The sequence below is a fragment of the Grus americana genome, chromosome 1 (genome assembly GCF_028858705.1).
Source record: "Grus americana isolate bGruAme1 chromosome 1, bGruAme1.mat, whole genome shotgun sequence".
In the NCBI taxonomy this organism is placed as follows: domain Eukaryota; kingdom Metazoa; phylum Chordata; class Aves; order Gruiformes; family Gruidae; genus Grus; species Grus americana.
The window spans coordinates 23,245,855-23,270,718 of record NC_072852.1 but is presented as its reverse complement, the minus strand read 5'-3'; the positions used below and the strand labels follow the sequence as shown (position 1 = coordinate 23,270,718).

At 39.0% G+C, this 24,864-nt stretch overlaps 1 protein-coding gene across 5 annotated transcripts; it reads right to left on the bottom strand.

Annotated features, from left to right (window-relative positions):
- Positions 1–1,106: 1,106 nt before the first annotated feature.
- ZNF800 (zinc finger protein 800) lies at positions 1,107–15,672 on the bottom strand. 5 transcript variants are annotated; one of them, XM_054812606.1, is made up of 6 exons: positions 15,559–15,672; positions 14,724–14,834; positions 12,364–12,459; positions 8,866–9,009; positions 4,167–5,916; positions 1,107–2,761 (listed from the first exon to the last, which is right to left on the bottom strand). In XM_054812606.1, coding segments are annotated over exons 2-6 (2,052 nt in total). In that variant the 5' UTR covers positions 14,785–14,834; positions 15,559–15,672; the 3' UTR covers positions 1,107–2,760. The 5 variants fall into 5 exon arrangements, with proteins under 5 accessions (XP_054668581.1, XP_054668577.1, XP_054668579.1 ...); XM_054812602.1 differs by having other exon boundaries at positions 1,107–5,916; XM_054812604.1 differs by having other exon boundaries at positions 1,107–5,916; positions 14,724–14,831; positions 15,559–15,650.
- Between the last annotated feature and the right edge of the window lie 9,192 nt (positions 15,673–24,864).

The following is a 24,864-nucleotide window of genomic DNA, read 5'->3' as shown; positions in this document are numbered from 1 at the left end:
CATGTCTTTGGCTAGTCCAACCGAAATGAGCCAAACCAACGTGCCTTATCAACGTAAGACTGCATCTCAATTAAAAACTCATACCCAGACACATTGATGTGTAAGCCCACAGATAAATGCCCACATGGATCTTGATTATATTCAAACCTTTATTACAAATTTTCAGGATTTGTAGAAAAATACATATTGTGTGAATTAAGAGCAATCATTAGCAATCCTTCTCCCTTCAAATTTTTATTTCCTACCATTCAAAATGGTTGCAGGGAAAGATTAAAAAAAAAAAAATCACTAAATTGAACAAGTCCATCATAATCAGCATCATTTATTTTCATTATTGGAAAAAGAGAAAACAAAGCTATTCCACAAGTCAGAAAGAAAAAGAGACTTGTATTTCAAAAGAGCTACCCAGTAGATTTAACCTCATAGGAAGATTTAAAAAAAAAAAGTTGTGACAATTGCTAATTAAGCCACGTCTTCAAGAAGAAATACACTACCCAAAACTTCGAGTAGAATAAAAAAATTTGTAGCTGTTTATCAACATGGATGCAGAATTGGAGGTCCTTTAGCAGAAAGCTTACCTTTGAAATAGGAGTAACTTCACCTTCACGCATTTCAAGATGCAGACTGCACACTTACCCAGAACAGGCAGTAGAAACCACAAGGATTAGCTGAGAAATGAGCAGTTATTCTATCACTACGCCTGCATTTTAATTTCCTAATCTTAATCCACAGACATTCAGGAACATTAGTTAAAATGAATTTACATAAATACCTTGATGTCCTTCTTTACAAAAGAATAAACAGTGATTATGGCAATTCTTTTCTTATATTCCAACTATAAAAAGTAACATTGGATGGCCACCAACATTATTTGCAATGCAAAACCAGGTAACCATATTTTCTTATTTAAAAAAAAACGCATAACCTATCTCTTTCAGTATCAATATTTGCTTTTGTTTTAAAAGGATAATGAAAACAAGCTTTGTTTAGTTAAGGAAGAGGTACCTTTACAAGAAGCAAAAAGCTACTATCAACAGTGCTGTTCTAAAAATATAGCAAGGGTTAACTTTCAGTGTGGAGAAGTGCTCACTCCACAAGTGCCAAAATTTTAATAACAAAAAAACATTTATTACAACAGAATATTACAAACAACAGTGATCAAAGAGTAAAATTTTACAAAAATGCAAACATTGTAATTTCTGATTGTGGAGCGATAGATATTGCAGGTTTACAAACACAACATCTTTTTGTTTATGCACACTTAAAAGTGATTTCCAGTCTGCTTTATTTTCGATCAAATACAGTACATTTATCCAAACAAAAGCATGTACATTCAATATAGAACATTTTGAGCAACAGCTACAGTCCAGTTCCCATTCACAGTATTTTTAGTGCAAAGCACTAACAGGGCCAAGTATTTCTCTATCCATAAAAGTATTTTTACTCCTGATCTTGTGATCAACATTTTTAGATATATTTTATACAAAAAGTATATATGAACACGAGGTACCTCCCTAAGTAAGGGAGTGCACCTATATAAAAACATGGTATTTCTTTTGATGTACAATACCTTTCAGATTGTAGCAATTTGACACAAATCACTAAAACAAATATTTTCTAAATAGTAAAAAAAAATAAATCCAAACCAAAATAGAACAAAAAAAATACAAAAAAAATTATGCATAAAACCTGCCAAGAATTTCATAATGGCAGGCATGCAACTGTTTTACTACAATATTGATTAAAAGGTTAAAAAAAGGGGTCTAAAACATTTTGCAAATTATACAAAGTCAAGTGCTACCTATAGTGGTCATTCATGATCTTGAGAGAAAAAATATTGAGTTTCTCCCATACTATCCTCCCTTTTTATTAATATTTAATGACATATGCTAACATTATAAGTGGTTGTGCACAGATTGTCTGTCTATAATACATCAGCAAATATTCACTACCTTCATATTAACATTAGTGTGTTGATCTTTCAAAAAATACACTGAAAAAATAAACTGCAACTATCATTAAAGTGCTTGTGTATAATTTTTTTTTTTTAAAATTAAAGAGGAATGTGGATATTCTTGTAAACTTCCTAGATGTTTACAAAGTTGTCCTATGCACCACATATGGAAATAAAATGGAGATCTTTGAAGCAACTTCAGTACAGTGAAATTCAGAATGTCCCAGAAGCGGGAAATTAGTCAATATGAACAAACTGATATTATGGCAAATACTAAAAATTAGTACAATTCAGCCAATATACACTACATTGCTTGCTCTTATACATTCATTTGTAATAAATTTAAAACGTATGTAACACAACATTTGCCAAAGTAGGATATCACAAAAACGTTAGAGCTGTTCATCAGTTAGCACTACTAGGGAGGACCAGTATGCACGATGAGCTCTCTGAAGATGATTTCCTAAATGAGGAACAAAAATCTTCTTCCAAAGCTGCTGTTCATTAACTTGCCTCTGTACTTTCTTTAATTTCAGAAAGTTCATTCTGTATTCTGTCAAACCTCAACTGCATAGAGATAACTGCTAATTTAGAAGCACAAGTGCATTACAGCTACTTCAGTGTTTTGGGAGGAGGCACTGTCCTACTAGCAGTCAGGGTGTTTATTAATTTAGTAAGAAAACAACAGCTTATGAAAATATTTCCTTCTTATAGTACCATTATCAAGATATTAGCGGTTCCAACAACAAACTAAAGTCTTTTTCATTCAAATGAACTCCAAACTTTCCGAACATCACTTGAACTTATCTGAGGAGAAACAGGAATAAATTAATACTTTGAGTTTACCCATATAATTCTGTTTTAAATTACATGACATAAATAATTTATAAGACTAAATTTTTTATTCTTGATCAAAATGCAGAAGTCACTCCTCCTCTTAAGCTCAGCATAATTCAGGGTCCAGCTCAGCTCATTTTTGAAGTTCCCTCTCACTTTAGCCAGGATTTGTTACAAAGTCACAAAAGCACCAGATTACAATTTAACATAGCTGGGTGGAAATTCACTACAAAAGCTGAACACAAATCAAATTACCTCCTGGGAGACAGTATTTCAGAGTTGAAATATAGAACAAGGCACATATACTTGGTTTTCTTTTCACCAAGTATGCTAGAAAGTAGTTCTGAATAAGGATGTTAAAAACTCTTATAGGTATTGCTACTGTCTCTCTTCATTATAATTTTTTGTACAATCCCCTAACCTTCAGGCATCAAGTCGGTCATTCTGAAATGCAAACTGACCACATACATAATTTCCTTTTTTAAAAAGTCCTTTTAAAAACAGGCCATCTTTAACATGAAGGCTATGGAAAACAGAAAAAATACAAATACATCCCCTCCAAGCATAAAAATATTCCCAGAGTACCATATAAGCAGAAGTTTAGAAAATTCTTGGCCAGATTTCTACACATATTTAGGCTTAAAACAAAAATTCTTGAAAAGCCTTGAACACTTTAAAAACTAAATGACCAGGAGTCTCCAAACCCATGCTTATATAAATAAGCATTAAAAGAATCAAATCCTAAATCTGATTATTTTAAAGGTGTTTGCAGGCACCTGACTCGTACTGATTTTAAATCAAAGCAATTAAGCATCCAAATTATGTTCGAAAATACTGTTCTATGTCCTTTTGTTGACAGAGCATAGGCAATACACATTAAAATTAAAAAAAAATACAGACATGATCATTTCAATAAGTTCATAGAGATTTTTTCTGTCAACAGCTTTTACTGTAGTACCTTTAATATTTCTTCAACTGGGTCACAGAGAAGTTAATTAACAGGTTAAGTTATTCAAACCAAACAAAAGTATTGTTAATTTTTAAAAAGTACTATTTTATAAATGTGAGTATATTAGCTTGATCGCAATAGATGCCTTAAGACAATTTAAAGAGTTGACTCAGTACAGTTTAATCTATGTTCTATTCCAACCTCCTACAATGACAAATTTAGAAATTAACTGTTTTCCAAAACACTAAAAACAAAATTTAAGAAACAAATTTGACATCTACCTTAGTATTTAAGCTGCTAAACCATAAAATCTATAGAAAAATATGTTTTCAGCAATAAAGCAACAACAGCAAATGAAAGGCAGTGGTTTGGTTTTGTTTCTTAAAAAAAAAAAAAAAAGACAAAACACTTTTTTTTTTTCCTCACCAGACAACAGCTTTAGATCTTGTACTTCTGCCTTTGGTTTTATTTTCTTCGGGTGAATGAGATACATTTGCTTTGTGGGTTTTCTTATGATGTTCTAGAAAAGCTTTTCTGGCAAAGGCTTTCCCACATCTATTGCATCGGTGCAGAGAAAAGTTTTTTGTTACTTTTACTTCAATGCCAACATCAGCTCCTTCATACTTTTTACTGGGAGAATTAGAGGTGACATCCTGTTTTGAAACAATCTGTTTTGTTTCATCCCTCTGAGGGCCTCTTTTTGTCACCTTATTTAGAACAAGATCAATTGGCTTTTTTATTGCTCTAATTTCTAAACTTGCAGTTATTTTCCCAAGGTAGCGTGGTGACTTTTTATGAACTACAGTTATATGCCTTATCACATCACGTTTGCGACGTGTTTCGTAAGAGCAGAGTGGACACCTGTAGTATTTAACATAAATGTTATTTCCATCTGTGTGTAATTCAATATGTTTTGTCAAGTTCTGTTTAGAAGTAAACTGGCGTTTACAAAGTTTACAGTAAAGCTGCTTGAAGTCAAAGCCAGCTGAAAGTTTTGGCTTCCTGGTTTTTTGCTGGCCACCTGCAGCAGATGCATTGGTTGATTTAGAGGTTGATTTAGAGGTTGATTTACAGGTTGATTTAGTGGTTGATTTAGGGTTTTCAGGATCCTGTTTAACTTTATTTTTCTGTGCTGATGGTGTGCTCTTTTTCTCATTTGAATGATTTGTTCCCTTTAATTCGTTCTGCGGAGAAAGGGCAATGGATGGGGGTGAAGGTTCTACAGAATCTGCTGGTTCAACTTTTACTTTTATTTCTGTGCCGTTGGCAGTATTGTTGGGTCCTTTCTCTCTTTTAGAGTTCTTTCCAGAAAGAGTTATCTTGTGAACAATTTGCATGTGCCTTTTCAGCATTATTTGTGAACTATATTTTCTCTTGCACAGAAGGCATTTGCATGCAGTTAAATTGTATTCAGCCTTTGAAGACGACTTTTGTTTTCGGGTCTTAAAAGAATTTTTAGCAGAAACTGTATCCAAGAACAAAGGTTGCCCAGGCTTTGTAGCTATATCAGGAGTAATGGAATCCCTTCTTAATCCTCTATGAACTTCATCAAAATGCCTCCTTACGTTGGCTTTTGTAGCAAATGATTTATAACATACAGGACAACTTCTGCCTAATGTTACAAGAACATTCTTATTTCGTCCTTTTGTGGAGCACTGATTTGGTTTCTTTTTTGTTTCTATGTACTTCTTCAGCTCTTCCATCTTTTTTTTGTGCACTTTTCGAATGTGCCGACGTACGCTGCGTCTGGAGTGAAATTCTTTCCTACAAAGGCAACATATTAACTGGTGGCCAAAATCAGAATTATCCAGAGAGTCCAACTCAGGATTTACTGCTGGAGGCTGCTCTTCAGGAGTAGGTATCACCTTGTTTGTAATGGGATCAGCAGGAGGTAATTCTACAGTCTCCCCAGCTGGGACTGGGGCTGGAGCTGAAACAGTCTTGGGTTGCTCAGTGCTGGGTTCCTGTATCTGTACTGGAGCTTGATCAGGGGTACTACTACTTTCTGTGTTCTCATCTGGGCTATCAGTCCTTGATACGTATTGAAATACAGCATTCTGATTAGTTTCTATAGGTTCCAATTTAATTATGTATTCTTGCTTATCTACCCTTGGATAGATTGCTTCCAGGAGGTCATTTATGGCTTGACTCTGTTTATCATTTATATCTGGGAGGTCTGTGAAAAGAGGCAAAGGTATTTTTTAATGATTTCATAATTTCAAATTATTCAAATTTCAAAGTCTCTTTCAACCACTGTGTCAATTCAGTCACCAAATTTGCACAAATCCTCTATTTGTACTATTTTTCTGACCACTTATACTAAAAGACTTTGAGTGATTATTTTTACCACATCAGTACAAGTGACTTATTTATTAAAAGGCAATGTTAGAAGTACATTCTTCTAGTGTGCTAATGTGAAAGCCGCCTACACTAAAAATTAGTTTGCCTGGAATTGAACTGCTCTTTAAAAATCTGTATCAATTGCAAAAATAATGGCATACAACTGAGCTTGTTCTGCATGTGTGCAACTAAGCCTGAAGTATCATTAGAAATTGATTTTCCTACTGCTGGAAATGGGCATTCTCAATAAAAGAACCTAATTCTGGAAATAAGCTCTTCTCTGTGAATTCTGAACAGTCCTTTATAAAGAATGAAATGTCTGTGTAACCTGAGCATGCAGATATAAGTAGATAAGAGAGAACTTAACTTCTGGTGCAGGGAAACCTTTTAGAAATACCAAAGCAGTTAATAGGCTCAGTGATACAGTAAGATAGTAAATGTTAAGGACAGAAAAATCCTGTATTATTCAGGGGAAAGAAATTTGTACTAATTTCTCAAAACAATAAAAACTGAGCCAAATAAGTTATTTTAAGAAAGAATAACTTCACTGATGTTCACCAAAGGTTCATCCTGCGTTCTGCCCTGATAATGAGTTGGAGCAGACTTAAAAAAACAATTAAGAAGCATACAGGCATTCTCCTTGTTTGTCTGATGCCAGTAAATGTCTCAAGCTGAAGTTTCCCTTTAAAGTACTCTTTTAATACACCTAGTTTCAAAAACATTTATTCAAACGCTTTTGAAGCATTTATATTCTTCGCTACCACAATGTTAAGCGGTATTTTTTGTTTGTTTGCTTTACCAGAAATACTGATAATTTTACTGTCTGGTAATTTTGCTGCATACCCCACAGTTTTTGTATTATAAAAAAAAAAAAAGAAAAACAAATGATAGCTCACATTTATCTTCACATCATTCATGATTTTACAGGCCTCAGTAATATAATGGTTTTAAATGCCAAATTAGTTCAGTCATCTAGTTCCCAACACAATAATACTAAGCATATGCACTGGCATAACTAAGAAGCCATGGTGCTACACCAAAAGGGTGAGACACTGAGATTATACAGTTCAAAATTATCCACGATGATTTGAAGATGTGATTCCTGGTAACAGCTAATTAAAACCCCACACTTAGTCAGGGTTGTTCCTTCCACACTGCCAGCAATACACGAAAAAAGTGTCAGTACAAGAAATATGCTGGTTTGTTGCTCAGAACCCATCTTTTTATACTGAATTTTTAACACCTTTTGCAGTCAGTTTCAAATGGGACTACCTATATAATTTTTATCAAGGGTAAAAAGTCCTTCCTATTTTATAGCACCTTTTCAGACCATTTAATGACTACACTAACAGAATCCATCTCAAAAAAGTTGTCAGGGAATAGTCTTTGGAATTTTTCACTGTGAGAATGCTGAACTTTTATTCCTACCTCTTGTGCAGTATCTTTTAATCGTATTTGTGGGGAAAAAAGTCCATGCTATTCAATAATCATCATACTCAATTTTTATATAAAACAGAAGTAGTTATATAGTTTTATTCAGAGCATGTAGTAGTATTCTCTTCATTTGCACCCCTCCTAGTGAACAGTTAAGCTATGAAAGCTAACCAGCCAATTAAATGATGGCCAGAATGTGAGGAGCTGGACAGGAAGTCTTTACTCAGAGTATTCTTATTTTGCTTAGAAACTTTTGCATCTAAGTCAGATGCACTTTGTTTTGAAAATACAACTCATCCCTTTTCAAAGAGAAGCTCTGTGACTCTCTGCAACTGGCCAAGCACACTCATTTAAGAAAGGTGACAGTCTTTTCACCTCATCCTTCTCAACACTAGCTGATGCAATGTGGGAAAAGAATTAATTGCCTAGATAAATCTCTGTTTGTTCCTAATCTTTGAAATATTGAGGCAGGAAGGCATTAATCGGGAAAGAAAAATCCTCATTGCACCTATTTTGACCTAGTCGAGAAATCAAGATAATTAGAAAGCTTTACAAAACATTTCTGAATGCTGGCAGATTCAGCTTTACTCAGAGCAACAAAAAGTCATCACTTATAGTCATATACTTCTTTTTTCTTCCCCTCAGCATTTAAGTTACTTGCTTTTAATAATAAAGTTTAATTTCTACAACAAAGGTGGTGGGCTAGGCATGATCACATAGAGTATCTTTAAGCAGCGTTAAGGGAAGGTGAGGCAGTGGGAAAGAGATAGCATTACTGAAGCACAGGTCCTTAAAGGAAAGGGTAAAATTTTAGTCTGCATTTCATAATGAGTAAGACTGAAGGACTGTGTTCATGACACTAAGTGCTTCCCAAGTACAGCAGAAAATTCTGGATATTGATCTAAGTCACAGGATTCAGCTGAAGTACATCAGAGCTATGCTGATCTAAAACTGAAAAGCGTTGTTAGATCCACACTTTCTTATGAGATTCATTTCCCAGTGCTTTGGCATACTTTTCGGTATCTTTGACAGTAAAGAGGGAAAGACAGGAAAGAAAAAGTGGAAGAAGGAATAAAAAGTATTAACAGTGACACTCTTCATTAAAAGGTTGAACATATAAACTAGCTATCAAATTATGATGTTGACATGGGTGTCGGTTGTTAAGGCATATTAAGTTAGTGCTGTAGCTTCTTTACTACCATAAAAGTGATCTACATATGTTACTAATGAAAATTAATTCCACTTTTTTTTTTTTGCGTTTTGTTTCTGGTGTGTTTGTATAAATGGTACAGAAAGATAAGTTTCTCAACTTCAGATAGCTTTATTAAATATTTCAATTAGTAAGACTTACTATCATCCATCTGGAGACTTGGAGGACAATAAAACTTTTTATGAGTAATTAAATTCGGTAATCCTCTGAAGAGACTCCGGCACAATTTACACTCAAAAATGGTATCCACATCTTTTAACAAGATATGTTTTAGTTGTTTAGTTCCTGTAATAAAAGAAACGTTACGCTTAAGGAAGGTTTTCTGTTCAACTTTTAATTCACATCATCCCATGAAAGCAGAAACATTTTAAAACATGACAATTGTAACAGCACTTTGTCTTGTGTTAATGCTACTTCATTGCACTGCAAGTTTATAATACATATTCCAATTTTTACTATGAAAACAAGCCTAGTTTGAAAAAAAAAAAGAAAAAGTCAAGGATTACGCACATCACAGTTTACAGGGAAAGCGTGATGATTTACGATAAAAACTAACAGCTAACATCAGGAAGGAGTCCATATTACAGTAACTGTTTGCTGCAATACAATTGCCCAACAGGAGAGAATAAGCACCTAGAGCATTTAAAAAAACCTGGGGTATTTTTTTCTTTCAGCTTACGCAACAGTGCTAAGAAAGCAAGATATATATAGCTATTCCATGTTAAAATAGCACCCAGTAGGACAAAAAACTACAGAACATAAAATAAAACAAAGGGAATAACTAACAGGTCAAGAAATGTTACTACATGTAGGTGTCTGACCCAAGATCAAGATGATGATGCTTAGGCAAGAAAGTAGAACTGTAGACATACTTTCAGCCTGCTGAAAGGAAAATACATAAGTCAGAAATTTTTCTATGTGCAAGTTTTCCAGACTATTATACGTTGTATATTTTTAAAAAAAAAAAAAACACCACAAAAATAGTTTGATCTAGCATTGTTGATGTATTCTAGCTCCTGCTTTGTTTAAACTCTGAATCCATTAGTTAAGTTACACTTCAAACCCACTCCTCCATTTCTCATCTCACAAAAACTATGAACATAATGCCTACAATTAGCAATGGATTACTAAATGATGAACGCTCACCCACTCCAAATCGGGAAGAAACACTAGCTAACCAAATTCAGCTAATCTCTCTATCTTGATTTTTTTCTTATAATGGAATAAATCAAAATTAATCAAAATTAGTCCAATGAGTAAAAATATAATGAAACTGGAGTAAGAATAAATAATATCAGACAACTATGAAACAGCATCAAGACATTCTTCAAGCTGAAACAGAAGTTCAAGTTTTCTGTCATCACAGACACTTCTCTTAAGAATTCCTTTTAAAGATCAAACTCAGAGTCACACTGCAGAACTATTTCCTAAACAAAACTCTTTCAAATATTAATAACTTCATAACAACTATGAGTTCTGCAGCACAAATGGGCCTTACCAAGACAACTTTTTGTTTCTTGGTGTAATGGTAGTACTACAAAATTTTTTACAAATGAGTTTTAGCAAAGCACAGTGTCTTCTTCTTCAACAACTGCTTAAAAATGGGACCCAAACTTGACCATCTGAGGCTACCATCCAGTTTCTGTCCCCTCTTATGACCTTCCTAAGCCACAGCCCTAGCCTCTTGTCTTTTCCTCTCACTGCTCTTTCTTCAAGTGTTACTAACATCACCTTAATCTGACTTGCATTTTTACAGACAACTGGACAAATATTTAGATTTAGTGAAAACTCCGAATTTAAAAATTGTACAGAGTTCCTCCAAAAGCAAGTTGGTTGGTGAAATCTGAGTAAATATCATTTGAGTTTCTGCATGTAAAGAAAATCACTAACAAAAACCCAGCTGAACAGAAGTGAAGATGTTCCATGTAAATAAAATTCCACTAAGTTACCAAACTATAATTCAAACAAAAGGCCTCCAATTTGGTGATAGCACACAATAAACCAAAATTTGCCCATGCTGTTGATGCATGCCCTAGCCGGAAACCCCTCTCTGAAACAAACAAACAAAAAAATCATCTAATTTTCTACTATTTCCCAAAAAAGAGACACACAAGTCCCTCATTCTCTCTCTGGTTATACTGACAGTTCAGTGTTTTTCCGTTCATGACTGAAATGTTTTTTGTCTAATCCAAATTACTGGGCTTAAGAACTACTGAGTGAGACTTAAGGATTTATGACATACTAGAGGTCAGACTAGATGACATGGTAGTCGCTCTGGCTTCAAACCTTCCTTATGCAACTATGAAGCTTTTCACTGGTGGGAATAAAAAAAAATAATTGGTCCTTTTGAATTATACTGTAGACCTTTAGTGACTTCTGGAAACAGCAAATAATTTTAAAACATCCACTGTTTTTGTGGACACAGCAGGCAGAGAAAAAAATAAGCATGTCCTTATTCTTCACCAACTGCAGATTGTGGCAACGAGCAGCCAGTCTTCTGCCCGCATATGCTGCCTCCAGCTTACCGAAGCCTTCTCTATTTTGTAGTTACATCTAATTGGAGCAGGTGACACTTTGTCAAATTCTGCTAATGTTTGTAAACGTTGAAACTAGAATAACATCACAGTCACAAGAAATGGATACAGAACATTGGTTATTACAAATATTTCTCTGGCAGAAATACCAAATTTTATGCCTTTATAGCAAGCATTTTCACTTTTAGAAAAAAAAAAAAGAAATCCCTAGATTCAAATTCATCTGTTATTCTTACTGCTTTGGATGACAGAAGCTTCTGCTAAAACCACTTTAATTATGGACAATACTCTGGGTTTAATCTCTATTTCTTTACCACAAGAATCAAAATAGTTTCTTTCCATAATGAAATGTTGCTTGTTTAAAACTAACCAGTAAAATCATGGCAAAGTCCTTTTGCCTTCTGTGCAATTTCCCTGGTGCAGATGACTGAAGGTAGACAAGGTAAGCTATCAATTTAACATCTGCCAGTGAGGACAATCTAGAAGTAGCCCAGAGTATTTGCAACTAGTTCTTGCTATTACCAGTAGAGATTCCATTAATCTCCTTCAATTTTCAATTAATTAATTTTTGTAATAACTGCTGTGTTCTTGCATCAATGGTTGTGAAAATAAAATGCTTGGTTTGCCATATCAGCATAGAAACAGCTAGAAAACATTAAAGGTTTCAATCATTGCTGGCATGCTCACCCAAACGCTCAGTTGTTATTTTTAGGTTCATTGCTATGTGTTGCAACTCCAGAAAACAATCAACAACTTAAAAGTCACATAATAAAGCAATTCTAAAAAAGTTCAAGGTAAACACTAAATTTTACCGTTATCTCAGGAGTTTTAGGATAAACTCATAAATAACAGCAGCAGGGATGACATAAAGCAGAACAAGAAACCAAGGTTTTACGGTTTTGAAAGATGACTATACAGCAGGAGCTGTATCTTCGTAACTTTATATGAAAAACCTTATTAAAAGAACCAGTACCTAATACCAAAAACCTACAAATATTTTGCAAATATGTAGAAAATCAAGTGCTGGGTTTTTTTAATATATTAAATACACATAACTCTTATAACAAGGTAATAAACTTTTTAAGATTCGGGCATAGTCTCATACCTGATCGAAAACACTCAATGATTTGTTGAATACCGGATTTTGATGTTTGCAGAGGCTGCTGTAATAATGGAGGATCACCAGGTTCCAACAGATGCACTGAAATATATAAAAGGATAATAAGCCATTAGAGAAAACTCAGGTGATTTTTATTGAGTTATGATTTCTGTGCATACAGTAAATTAGCTAAAAACAAAGGCCAAGACTACAGTAAAAGTTGTCTTACTCAAAAGTTTTCATCTACACTGAATTAAAAAACAGCCAATTATGAATTTTCCAGCCATGATACCTCTGACAGTCTGCTGTCATTTTGATTATTTTTTTTAAAATGTGTACTCAAAGCTATGTGTATCAAACACAAAAACATATAAATATACAAAACCAAATTGACTCATTAGAAATTTCCATCAATGAAAGAACTTCCCCAGGACAATCTACTTGACTGCCATCATTCAAACCAAAACAGATGTACAAAAAAGCATTACCAAATACTGTACTTCACAGCGTACTATGCGATTGCAACGTTGTCAGTACACATCTAAGCACTGAATACAAATCTAAAGTAGCAATGATGAGAAAAAAAGCATAAGTAAAACTAAGTTGTATGTAACAAAAATAGCTATTATAATATTTTTAACCAATAAAACCACATTCAAGAAACGCTTGTGGTTCAAGCAAACTGCTGAAGTAATACCTTATTTCCGAAGTCTCATTCCACATCACAATCTTTGTAACATCTATTGAAACTAAAACATTTATTGATCAGGATGATTATTAGCTATTCCAATATACAGTATTTATGCATATGAAAATTAATAGCATTCCATTGCTGTATATGCATAAGGCAATTAAGCTTTGCCCAGAGGGAAAACCAAATTTAAATGAATAAGAGCACTTATGAAGAATGTGTTTGCAAAATCATTACTTATGTCTTCTTGTTAATATCTCATTGACAAAATAACTAGTTTTGTAGTTCATAAATTGGCTCCTACCTTATCCACTTGATTTGATTTTTAACCCCACTGTAAGGTTTCCATTTCTAAATGAAGCACTGAACATTTCTAAAAAATTAATCTTTAAAAAAGAGCAGTAGAAGTATAGTATGAAACTACGTAGAGATACTAAGTGCAAATAGATTAAACACATTTTGACAGGCAAGTTGTTCTAAAAGACATAAGGTTATAAATAAATTCAGGCTGAAAAGAACATCAGAAAGAAAAGCAGTCTAAGAAAAGAACGATAGAATGAACACCCCACCCAACCACGCTGGCCCCATAATATACTATTATATATACGAACACATAACAACCATTACAAATCAGCTAATCGTTTGGGGATCTCTAACACAATGACATATTGTATTCTACTAGCCTATTCCCTATTCTTCAAAATAGTATATTTTGGTTTGTATACTGCCTCTAATATGAATGTGCAACACCCACTGACATCAAGAGGAGTGACATACATGAAGAAGACATAACACATCACTGTTATTTGTAAGGCAAGAAAAGTATTTTAGCTTTTTTAAAGCATTATAACAACTCAAAAAATTCCATCTTGAACACAAAGAAATGTTTCTACTAGTCGAACAACCCCTACTCTCAAATTATGATAATGCTCCTTTAATTAAACAAAGTTACCACGACACACTTTCAACTATTAATTCCCCAAACTGAGGCCTTCCTATTCAAAACACAAGTGAAAGCATCCAAATAACAAACTCTGCAACAAGGCAACGAGAAAGGAACCAAATTTCCTTTTGGGCTACCAGTTATAACAGTAGGTAGAACAATCAAAAAAAAAAAAAACCAAACTAGCAAGTTGGCTGAACTGTTGAAGTATGCATTATAATTTCCTCTGATGGCATCTTCCATGTCATACAGCAGTAGAACACAAATACACATTTTAGGACTTTGTGGTTTGTTTTTTCCTCGTCTGAAAATATGATCTGTGACTTCATCAGAGCTCACCAGAGGACATGTAAAGTAAAAACACAGTGAATGCAAGACATTGCCAGAAACATCCTTTTACAAAAAAAAATCAGAATATTATACTTTTTGAAAACAAAAAGGCCAGTTGTTTTACACAACTTCTTGCCTTCCTCTGCTCACTGCATAGAATACCCATGTGGTGGTGGCGTGGGGATTATTGCACATCCTGCAAGAACTGAAAAATTATTTTCCTGAAATAATTTTAACATGACAGCTTGAGGATAACAAAAAAACATTTCCAAATAAAATTCAGAAACTTTTTACATCCAAAACTGTCACTAATGATGCATATTTGCAACATCAGTTGCAGTTTCCGCAAGCTTTTAACGAAGGAAGGAAGTAAAACTGCCAAAGCATCACACACCACCGTACCTGGTTCACAGCATCCATGGTGATGGTGGTCAGTCTGACAACACTTGTCCCTTAGAGGCATTTTCCGTGCACACGACCTACTTTCCTTCTACATCCAGCAGCTCGTTTCTGCTAAAATAAGCAAATTAACTGTCATCCCCGAAGAACAGGCGGCTCAGGACAGCGCTAACCTCGCACACCCACTTCCTACCACGGCACCGCCGGAGCAGGCCAGGAGGCAGCGGCACCCTCCGCGCAGAAAGTTTCCATTGTTTACAGCAGGTCTCACAACGCCCTCTGCAACGGCCGCTGCTGCGAGCCCGGCCGCTCCGCTCCGCTCCCTCCCGCCCGGGCCCCGCCACCCAGCGCGGCCCGGCCCGCCTCGGCCACCTGCGCCTCGGCCGGCGGAGGAGAGCCCCCGGCCGCCGCCAGCCGGGCCGCTGTCCTCCCCGCCGAGGCGAGGCGAGCCCAGCCGCCCGGCCCCGCGCCCCCTCAGCGAGCGGCCGCCGCCGCGCCGCTCTCCCGCCGCCCCTCGCCGCGCTCCGTCCCCACCTCCCAGCCCTCCTCCCGCAGCCCCGCCGCCGGGACGGCGCCCCTCGGCTCCCGCGGGAGAGGGGGCGGGGAGGAGAGGAAAGTTGCGTCCCCGACAGCCAGCGGCCGCAGCCCGCCCGCCGCCGGACCGGGCGCCCCCCGCGGCGCTGCCGGAGCTGGAGCCGGAGCCGGGCGCGCCCGCGGCCCCGCCACGCGCGAGCCCGGGCGGGGAGGGGCGAGCGGCCGGCAGGTGACAGCGGGCGCCGAGCGCCGCCGCGGGGAGGGGGAGGGAGCGGCGGGCGGGCCGCCGCGGGCGAGCCCCTACCTGGGAGAGGACGGCCGGCTTCCCCCTCCCCGAATAAAACTTTATTCTCCCCTGTCCCGCCAGAGCGGCGGCCGCTGACCCCGGAGCCGGATGGGCACAGGGGCAGGAAGTGACTGCGGCCCTGGCGGCGAGGGGCCGCGCAGTGCGCAGGCGCCTCGCCCGCCGCTCCCCCGCCCGGGCCGCACAGGTGCCGGGTGGCGGCACGCGGAGTGGCGGTTGAGGGACGCGCTGCCGGGACTGGGCGCGCGGCGGCCGTCGGGCAGCTCGGCCCAGGATGTGGCGCGGGACCGCGGCGGGACGGCGCGGCTGGACGCTCCGTCGCTGAGGGAGTCGCAGGGGCGGCGTGAGGCGGAGCGCCTCGCTGCAGGGGTTATCCGCCGCGCGGAGGGCTCGGCGGGAGCCGGCGCCGTCCTTGTCGCTGTGGGGAGAAAGGCTCGCAGCCAACCTCTGCGCACGACCGTGATGTACAGGGCTGGCCTGAGGGCATCGGTGTTCGGACACCCGTGGGAGCAGCCACTGTCACCTGAGATGATGGCATTTTTGCCCCGTCTGGGCCTGGTCTGTTCTATTACAGTTTAAAAAAAAAAAAAAAAACCAAAAAACCACCAGTTGTTCTAGTAAATTCACCACGGGAAGGGATAGATCAATGTTTTCAACACCTGGAGGAAAAAACTTCCTTTCTGAGAGAATTGCATGATGTATTACAAATAGCAGCAAGAGGATGTTGGTGCACTGTAGCGAATGGCCAGGCAGCTGGTGTCTCCAGATACCTTCGTGCACTTCTCTTAGTAGCTTGGGTTGGTGAAAAGGTAATACTTGTTTTTTGCCAAAGCAAAGGATGCAAGGAAGTCATCCACTTAAGGAAAAGCTTCTATCATTTAAGGAAAACCTCTTCTAAGGAAATAAAAGGAATAAGCATGTCATTACAGAAAAAAAGCTGAGTGGTGGTACTAACACGGGAACAATCTGTTAAGCTGTGGCTTGTAACAGAATCACTTCTTAACAGAGATGGGATTCATGGTTTCAGACAAAATTCAAAATCGAATCTACCATCCATGTTAGAGTAAAATGTCTTACTAGTACTGTTTCTCAAATCAGACATTGGGAGAGAGGTTTTAACATCTCTGACCATCAACTTTTGAGTAACATAGTCTTCTTTTAAAATATGGACATTCGGTTCACCAATAAATCTTCCATTTCCAAAGCAACAGGAGGCCAAATTCAAACTCCATAAAGCCCATTTGGGTTTTGGTTAACTAACTTGAGGCACCTTAAGTATCAGAGAACACTTTGAACAGCCTAGTGCCAAGTAGCACCTTAACTCTGAAGTACAGCAGAAGTCAACTGAAACCTTCATGTTAGACATCCAAACACAGGACTCTGCCTACGCCCAGAGGTGCTCTCATCTGGAGCAGAGCTACGCCCTGAGCTCTGCTGCCTTTTAGACACAGGAAGAGGTTTAAACTCCACCCAGATGCGTAGCTGTGTTCAGCCCATGTATAATGCACTCGGGTAAACCTGTTGAAGCTCGTGGGTAATGGAGTGCCAGGAACACAGCTGTCAACTCTTTCTCTGCACAGCAGCCTCCTGACTGTAGCACTTGCCCAAGAAGTAACAAACTTGGAGAATTAGTGCTCCCCACCTCCCAGGAGAGGTGGATATTAAGTTCAGAGTAATATCATCTTCCGTTCTCGCTGATGCGACTGTGGTACAAGTGTCAAAATAGTAGAGTAACAGCAGCTTAACTTTGCATCTTGGTCATTTACCATGAACTTAGATAGCCCCATTACCAATATAATTTTCTTGAGTAATCAAAAAATAAGAAAGATAAAAGCAACCTGCAAATCATAAACTGAGCAATGGAAATTCAGAAACTTCTGGTTGTATGTCAAGTGACTGAAGAGGTTATAACAACTTCTGTGAGTGAATGCCACCAGCTAGCACAAAACCGAAGCAAACATAGTCATTGTTCATTTCCTGGTAAACTCCTGGCAGAAAGAACTAGAGTAACAGAATTCTGCTAATCTATTGATTTCTTACAATCCCAACCATCATTCATCTCAGTCTCAAAAGGGAGATCTGTTTCACATGTTTCCAAAAATAATCATCCAAATGTCCACTCCTGCCTCAGAAAAGTCTTGGCAAGACATGATGTCTTCAAATGTGAGCTATCCAGTAGTAGTTCCTCTACCTCTTCCTTGAACTTTGCTGATAAAATCTAATAAAATTTCTGAAGATCCAGCTTGTTTATGGGGACAACGCTTAAAGATTTAAACAGTGAGAAAAGAAATCCAGTGCAGATGAACCACTGCGTGGAGTCAAGTGTTAAGACAGCAAGAGTGCCTGCCCAAATCAGTGGCAATGATGTTCCTCAGTTCAGCACCCCAGTGAAGCATTTGTTAGCGTGCCGTCGTCCTTTGCTGATGTCCAGCTCACTGTAGAATATTTTACTGTAATAGTAATTTCTTAAATACTAAGTTACCTTGGTGTCAGCTTATAAATGTCATCTAAGTGCGAGGATCAAAGACAACAGACAAAGCAAAAGCTTATTACTGCTAATTCTGCCAGTTCTATAGCTATATTAATTCCTTTTCAGCTTCAGAAAAATCATGATTTCTTATATATCGCACAATTTTAGATACAGGTCAAACCTCATATAAAATTACAGAGCAATTTAGGCTGGAGGTTATCTCGCCCAGTTTCCTGCTCCAGAGCAGGGCTATCTTCAAAGTCAAATCAGGTTGCTCATAGCCTTGCCCTGTCAAGTCTTGAAAATCTCCAAGAGTGGAGATTACATAACTTTGGGCTGCTGCTTCTGTGTTTAGCCACTCTCACTCTGATTTTTCTCTCCTTCTATCCAATCAAAGTTTCTCTTTTTGCAGCTTACGGCCATTCTGTCTTGTCCTTTTCCTGTTCACCTTTGAAAAAAGTCTGGTTCCACCTTCTTAATACCCCACACACACTCAGTGAGGCATGGGGATTATATCTTCTCTCAGTGTTCACTGCTTCAAGATAAAGAAACTGAATTCCTTCAGCCTCTGATGTCATATGCTCCAGCCCCTGGAACCATCTTGGTTACCTTCTGGATACTCTTCAGTTTCTGAGTATCTCTTGCATACTTGGGAGCCCAAATTGGACACAGTATTCCAGATGTGGCCTCACAAATGCCAAGTAGAGGAGAATTGTAATTTCCATTCACATGCTCGCTATACAGTTGTTAATGTAGCGTGATATGTGGTTAGCCTTCATTACCTCAAAGGTGCAGTGCTGATCCTTGTTGAACTTTTTCATTGGGACCCACAGGTCCCTTTTTGCACAGCTGCTACTTCATTAGGCAGTCCCCAGCCTATGCCATTGCATGGGTTGTTTGGGGTTTTTTTGTCCTGGCTGCAAGACTTTGTCATAGAATCATAGAATCATAGAATGGTTTGGGTTGGAAGGGACCTTAAAGATCATCTAGTTCCAACCCCCCTGCTGTGGGCAGGGACACCCTCCACTAGACCACGTTGCCCAAAGCCTCATCCAGCCTGGTCTTAAACACTTCCAGGGATGGAGCATTCACAACCTCTCTGGGCAACCTGTTCCAGTGCCTCACCACCCTCACAGTAAAGAATTTCTTCCTAACATCTCATCTAAATCGACCCTCCTTCAGCTTAAACCCATTACCCCTTGTCCTGTCACTACATTCCCTCATAAACAGTCCCTCTCCAGCTTTCCTGCAGGCCCCCTTCAGGTACTGGAAAGCCACAATTAGATCTCCCTGGAGCCTTCTTTTCTCCAGGCTGAACAACCCCAACTCTCTCAGCCTGTCCTCGTAGGAGAGGTGCTCCAGCCCTCTGATCAGCTTCATGGCCCTCCTCTGGACTCGCTCCAACAGCTCCATGTCCTTCTTATGTTGGGGGTCCCCCAGAGCTGGATGCAGTACTCCAGGTGAGGTCTCACAAGAGCGGAGTAGAGGGGCAGGATCACCTCCCTCGACCTGCTGGTCACACCTCTTTTGATGCAGCTCAGGACACGGTTGGCTTTCTGGGCTGCAAGCGCACACTGCTGGCTCATGTGGAGCTTCTCATCAGTCAATACCCCCAAGTCCTTCTCCTCAGGGCTGCTTTCAATCCATTCCTCACCCAGCCTATAGCTGTGCTTGGGATTGCGCCGACCCATGTGCAGGACCTTGCACTTGGCCTTGTTGAACTTCATGAGGCTCGCACGGGCCCACCTCTCCAGCCTGTCCAGATCCCTCTGGATGGCATCCCTTCCCTCCCGCGTGTCGACCACACCACACAGCTTGGTGTCGTCGGCAAACTTGCTGAGGGTGCACTCAGTCCCACTGTCCATGCCGCCGACAAAGATGTTGAACAGTGCCGGTCCCAGTACCGACCCCTGAGGAACGCCACTCATCACCGTTCTCCACTTGGACATTGAGCCGTTGACCGCAACTCTTTGAGTGTGACCATCCAGCCAATTCCTTATCCACTGAGTGATCCATCCATCGAATCTGTGTCTCTCCAATTTAGACACAAGGATGTCATGTGGAACAGTGTCAAATGCCTTGCACAAGTCCAGGTAGATGATGTCAGTTGCCCTTCCCTTATCCACCAACGCTGTAACCCCATCATAGAAGGCCACCAAATTTATCAGGCACGATTTGCCCCTAGTGAAGCCGTGTTGGCTGTCACCAATCACCTCCTTGTTTTCCATGTCCCTGAGCATAGTCTCCAGGAGGGTCTGCTCCATAATCTTACCAGGCCTGTCAGCCCATGCCCCAGCTTGTTCAAGGTCTCCTCATACAGCAACCCTGTCCTCCAGCTCATCAGCCACTCCCGCAGTGTCATATCATGCATGTGCTGAGGGTGCATTCCAACTCATCATCCAGGTCACTGAGTACATTAAACAGTGTAAGCCCCAATATTGCTCCTTGAGGGACGCCATCCATAACTAGCTGCCAGTTAGATTTCAAACTACTGACTGCAACCCTTTTGAGCGTGACAGTCCAGCCCTCTGTATACCATACACACCTACCTTGTAGTCTTCCCACCCAGTTACATTTAGGTTTGGCTGGAGGGATGCCATGAGAGCCCATGTGGAAACCCTTGCTAAAAGTCAAGGTAAATGACACCGTCTGCTTTTCCCTCATCCACAGAGCCACTCATTTCATCATAAAAGACAGTGAGTTTGGTGAAGCAAAATTTGCCCTTCTGCCTTCCCCCTCTCCAGTTTTAGTAATTCCAATTAAATTAAGGTTAAGTATTCTACTATTTAGTTTGTTGCAGGGGGGAGGGGGAGAGTTGCTTATTTTCGGAGGATGGCCAAATAGCAGCTGACATCTTACTCTGTCTTAAATGCATTTTCATAACTTTTGTGTTCCACTTTCTGGGAAGACGAGAAAAAATGGGCAGTGTTGCATGCATGTTTGAATCTCAGTAACTCCATTGACCTTGTATCTTGTTTGAGGGTAGAAGACCCTAATCTGTATATTGTTTAACTCGTCATGTAGTGTATAATTAGTGATGTGGGCAAGCAAATGCACCCAAACTTTGACCAGTCAGATAGCCAGTTGTATGCAAAGTGTCTCTGGTACAAATAACAGTTTCCAGCACAGATGGGATAGTTTCACCTGACCTAGCAGAAGACGCCTTCAGGAGGGTACCTGCAGAGGAGAGTCCTTTCAGATGGTGACTGGCTACCGTGTATGAGAACTCCATATCAAGGTGTCAGAGATCCCAGTCAAGCTCACTTCACAACACACTGTTGCAGTTGTTCATCCATAGGATAATCTGGGACTAAAGATCCAGTTTGAGTTTCATTGTGTGAGTGAAGAACAAGCAGATGATTTCGCCTTTGAAAAATGGAATATTTCTCCATTAAGTATGAATGATAATTGGAATCTATAAATAACTTGTAATAAAACATCAAATAAAAATGGTGGGACAAAAACTAGGGAAGCTTTCTTTTTGTCTTATATAGATAAGAAAAGATTTAATGAAAATAAAAGATGTTTAAAACAATAAGTAGTTCTTCACACAATGCATAATTAGCTTGTATCTGGTGAACATGGAAATCCACAGCTAAACCCCACAGAGTGTTAAAAAGTGCAGGATGTTCTTCCATATAACCAAGATAAGGATGAAAATCCTTTTGATCCATTTTATGTAAATTCTAGGCATAAAACACATTGCTAGGGGAGTTGTTTTGAGTTTAGCTTTTGTTCTCTGGGTAATGTTCTCAACATAACCATCAGAATTTGAAACAGCATCTTTATTTATTCATTGCCTTTTAGATGATATGGAACTGGTGAGATGTTTTGAACTGAGACTTCTGTTACAACGGTGATGATCAAATTCTTTTTTAATTGTTTCTCTGTTGTGGTTAATGGCTTTGAGAAATCCAAACTTCAGGACAATTTCTCTTAGCTTCTGGATTGTGCTTCCAAAATGTATAATGAAGTGTTCTAGCAAGGGAGGTAATTTTTGGTAGAGGATATCGAAACATTATCTCAAATAGTTGTGATAGTAGGTTTAGTGTCCACTGAGAGGTTTTGTTCTGCCAAAGGGCTGGTAGTAACACCTGTTGAGGTGCCTTGCCATCTGTTTATACATCTAAGAGCTGTAAGATTTGATTAGTAAAACTTTTCCTCATACGCTGTGACCACTGACATTTCTTTCTGTATTTGGGATGCATTTTGGATGAAGCACCTGGCTTCACAGTAGTTTTTCCTAGGAGAAAATAATTCTAAGTTGGAGTGAATTAATGCTGTAATGCTGCACTGAGCAGTTCATTTTTTCACAGACGAAGGTAAAGTTGCATAAACTCTGAAGGATCTCACACGTAATGTGTGCTAATCAAGCAGCATCATAAATCACAGACATAAAGTGTTTCGCTGCAAATACAGATATTCCGGCATTCCTTAATACATCGCTCTTAGTTTATCTTAACGATTTGATGTGGCTTCATCTAATGTTCTCACTGAAAGCATCCCGCGATGAACCGTACATTCATAAACTCCAGATTAAATAAAATTTTAGGCATAGAAGTCTGAGAGCAATTCAGACTGTTTCAGGCACATTAAGACTCCTTTGGTAGAGTCTCTGTGTCCATGATGGCCAGATGGCTAGAACACTCACCAAAGAAGCAGAAGACCTTGATTTCTAAATCCTAAACTACAAGTTAGAGACCCTTTTGTAGAGCACAAGGCACAGTTCAATCAGGAGCGCAAGAGCTGGGGTGGCTAAAGAGATTAACAAAGACAGGCTGATTCTACTGAGAATGCTATTAACTTGGGGAAGGGGAAAAACAATACTGAGTTCTGGTTGCAATTCCCAATGCTGTTTGTTTGTTTATATCCAATGATGCTTAAATGGGAAATGAGTAAACAAGTCTTTAGAGCACAGACATGTAAAGGTGGGATCACTTAGACAACTTTAAGTTGTTTTTTCTTGGGTCAGTCATTGCGAAAAAGTACATTGAAAGTTTTCTATGCACTGCAAATGAAATGATGTGGACTAGTTCTCCTTATGCCATTTTATAACCCAATACAGGTTGTTTACAATATGCCTCGTGTTTTTGGTGGAATCTTAAATTCAGTTATATTTGCATAATTACAATATTTACACTATGCTTATACCTTAGCCTTGACAGTATCTTCTGGAAAATCCCTGGGCTAGAATAATTCTGAATCTCAGTCAATATGTATTCCAGTCTAACAAGCATCTGTATCTCCATGCTCTGTTCCCCAATTAACACAAAGCTTCATTACCCTTTTGGGATAAAAATAAACTGCTATGTGTATTACCTTACCCATAATTCAGTTATTTACAAAGTTAGTAAAACTCATAATTAATTAGACTTCTCATGAGGTCTAATTCCCTTCTGTGCTTTCTGGTGCACTATTAAGTTTAGCAAAGGGAACAATTTGCAGTGCTTCTCTCCCCTAGGAGACACTGTCATCATTTGATCACAGATTCAACCTGTTCTGGTTTTTTCCCTTTATACCCTTCAGCTTTGGTTGCACAGTGACACAGCTTCACATGGAGGCAGGAAAAAGTTCCTGCCCTAAGAAGTATTTAGCTCATGATTACAGCACTTTTATGGAAAGCATGAACTGGTGGTTCAGCCTCCAGCAAGGCTGCATGGGGACTGGAATCCAGGTTTCCCATTTGAGTGCTGCACCTTCCTCTGACAGTGGTTTCTGGCAGAGTTAGTGTACAGAATAAAGTCTGTGCAGCTAGAAACAGCTGATGAGAAAAGCTTTGGTGATAAGAAGCGACCATTGTAATGCACCAAGAAGACATTCTGAATCATCAGATCAGTGTGGTCAGTAATCCTCTCTTACAAGGAATAAGGAAGAAGAAGTTTAACTGCATTGAAGACTCAAGTTTTGAGCGGGACTTGGGCACTTGTGCCACTGGGAACTTAACCTCAAGAAGTTCCAGTATTCTCGTTTCCTCCTCACAGATCACTAGGAAGTAAAGCATGATTTGCAATTTGTCTTGCATAGCTTTCTTTAAGAAGGGCATCAATCTGTGTAAATATTACCCCTTCCTTACTTTTTGTTCCCTTTTAGTTTATTATTACCTGTGTAGCTGGGTAAAAATCATGCTTCTCACAATACAGATAGTTTATTTAACAAAAGAATGAATCTAATCAATTATATTAGGAAAAATTAAAGGCTTGCTTACAGTATTATATAATGAATTTGCATCTTCTTACCACATTCAGTTTTCATCCAGTCCAGTGATTTTCTTCCTTGTACAGTCTTCCTGTAGAATGAACATAAAGTTAATTTAATTCAAGTTCTCATCCCTGATTAATCTGATTAATACAAAATACAAACAGATATGCAACACAATGAGATGCACGCTTTTAGAAACTATTTAATTGAGACATACATATTTTAAGGGTTTAATTAATACTTATGACATGCAGTAGGAAATGGAGGAGAATGCGTCTGGATAAGCAATTTGAGGCCAAATGCAGACCTGGTCTAGCATGCAAGGTGATCATGTTCTGTACCACACAGTGTATATAAAAACTATTCCTATTTATGCATCTAGTGAAGTTTAAAATCTGCATGAAACATTGCCGTCTGTCTCTTTCTTCTGTAGGTGGTAGCAAAGGCTGCAGACTGTTGAAGACAGAAGAGAGAGGAGAGGGAGGAGGACACAAGAGAATCCCTAATCCTTTCAGTGGAAAAGATAAAGGAGCATATTCCTAAAGTTATCGCGAAATATGCTGGTGAGGGGAAGGTATTGGAGAAAATTGGACAAGGGCAAATGTGTGCATATGCATGTGTGTGTGGATATACATACA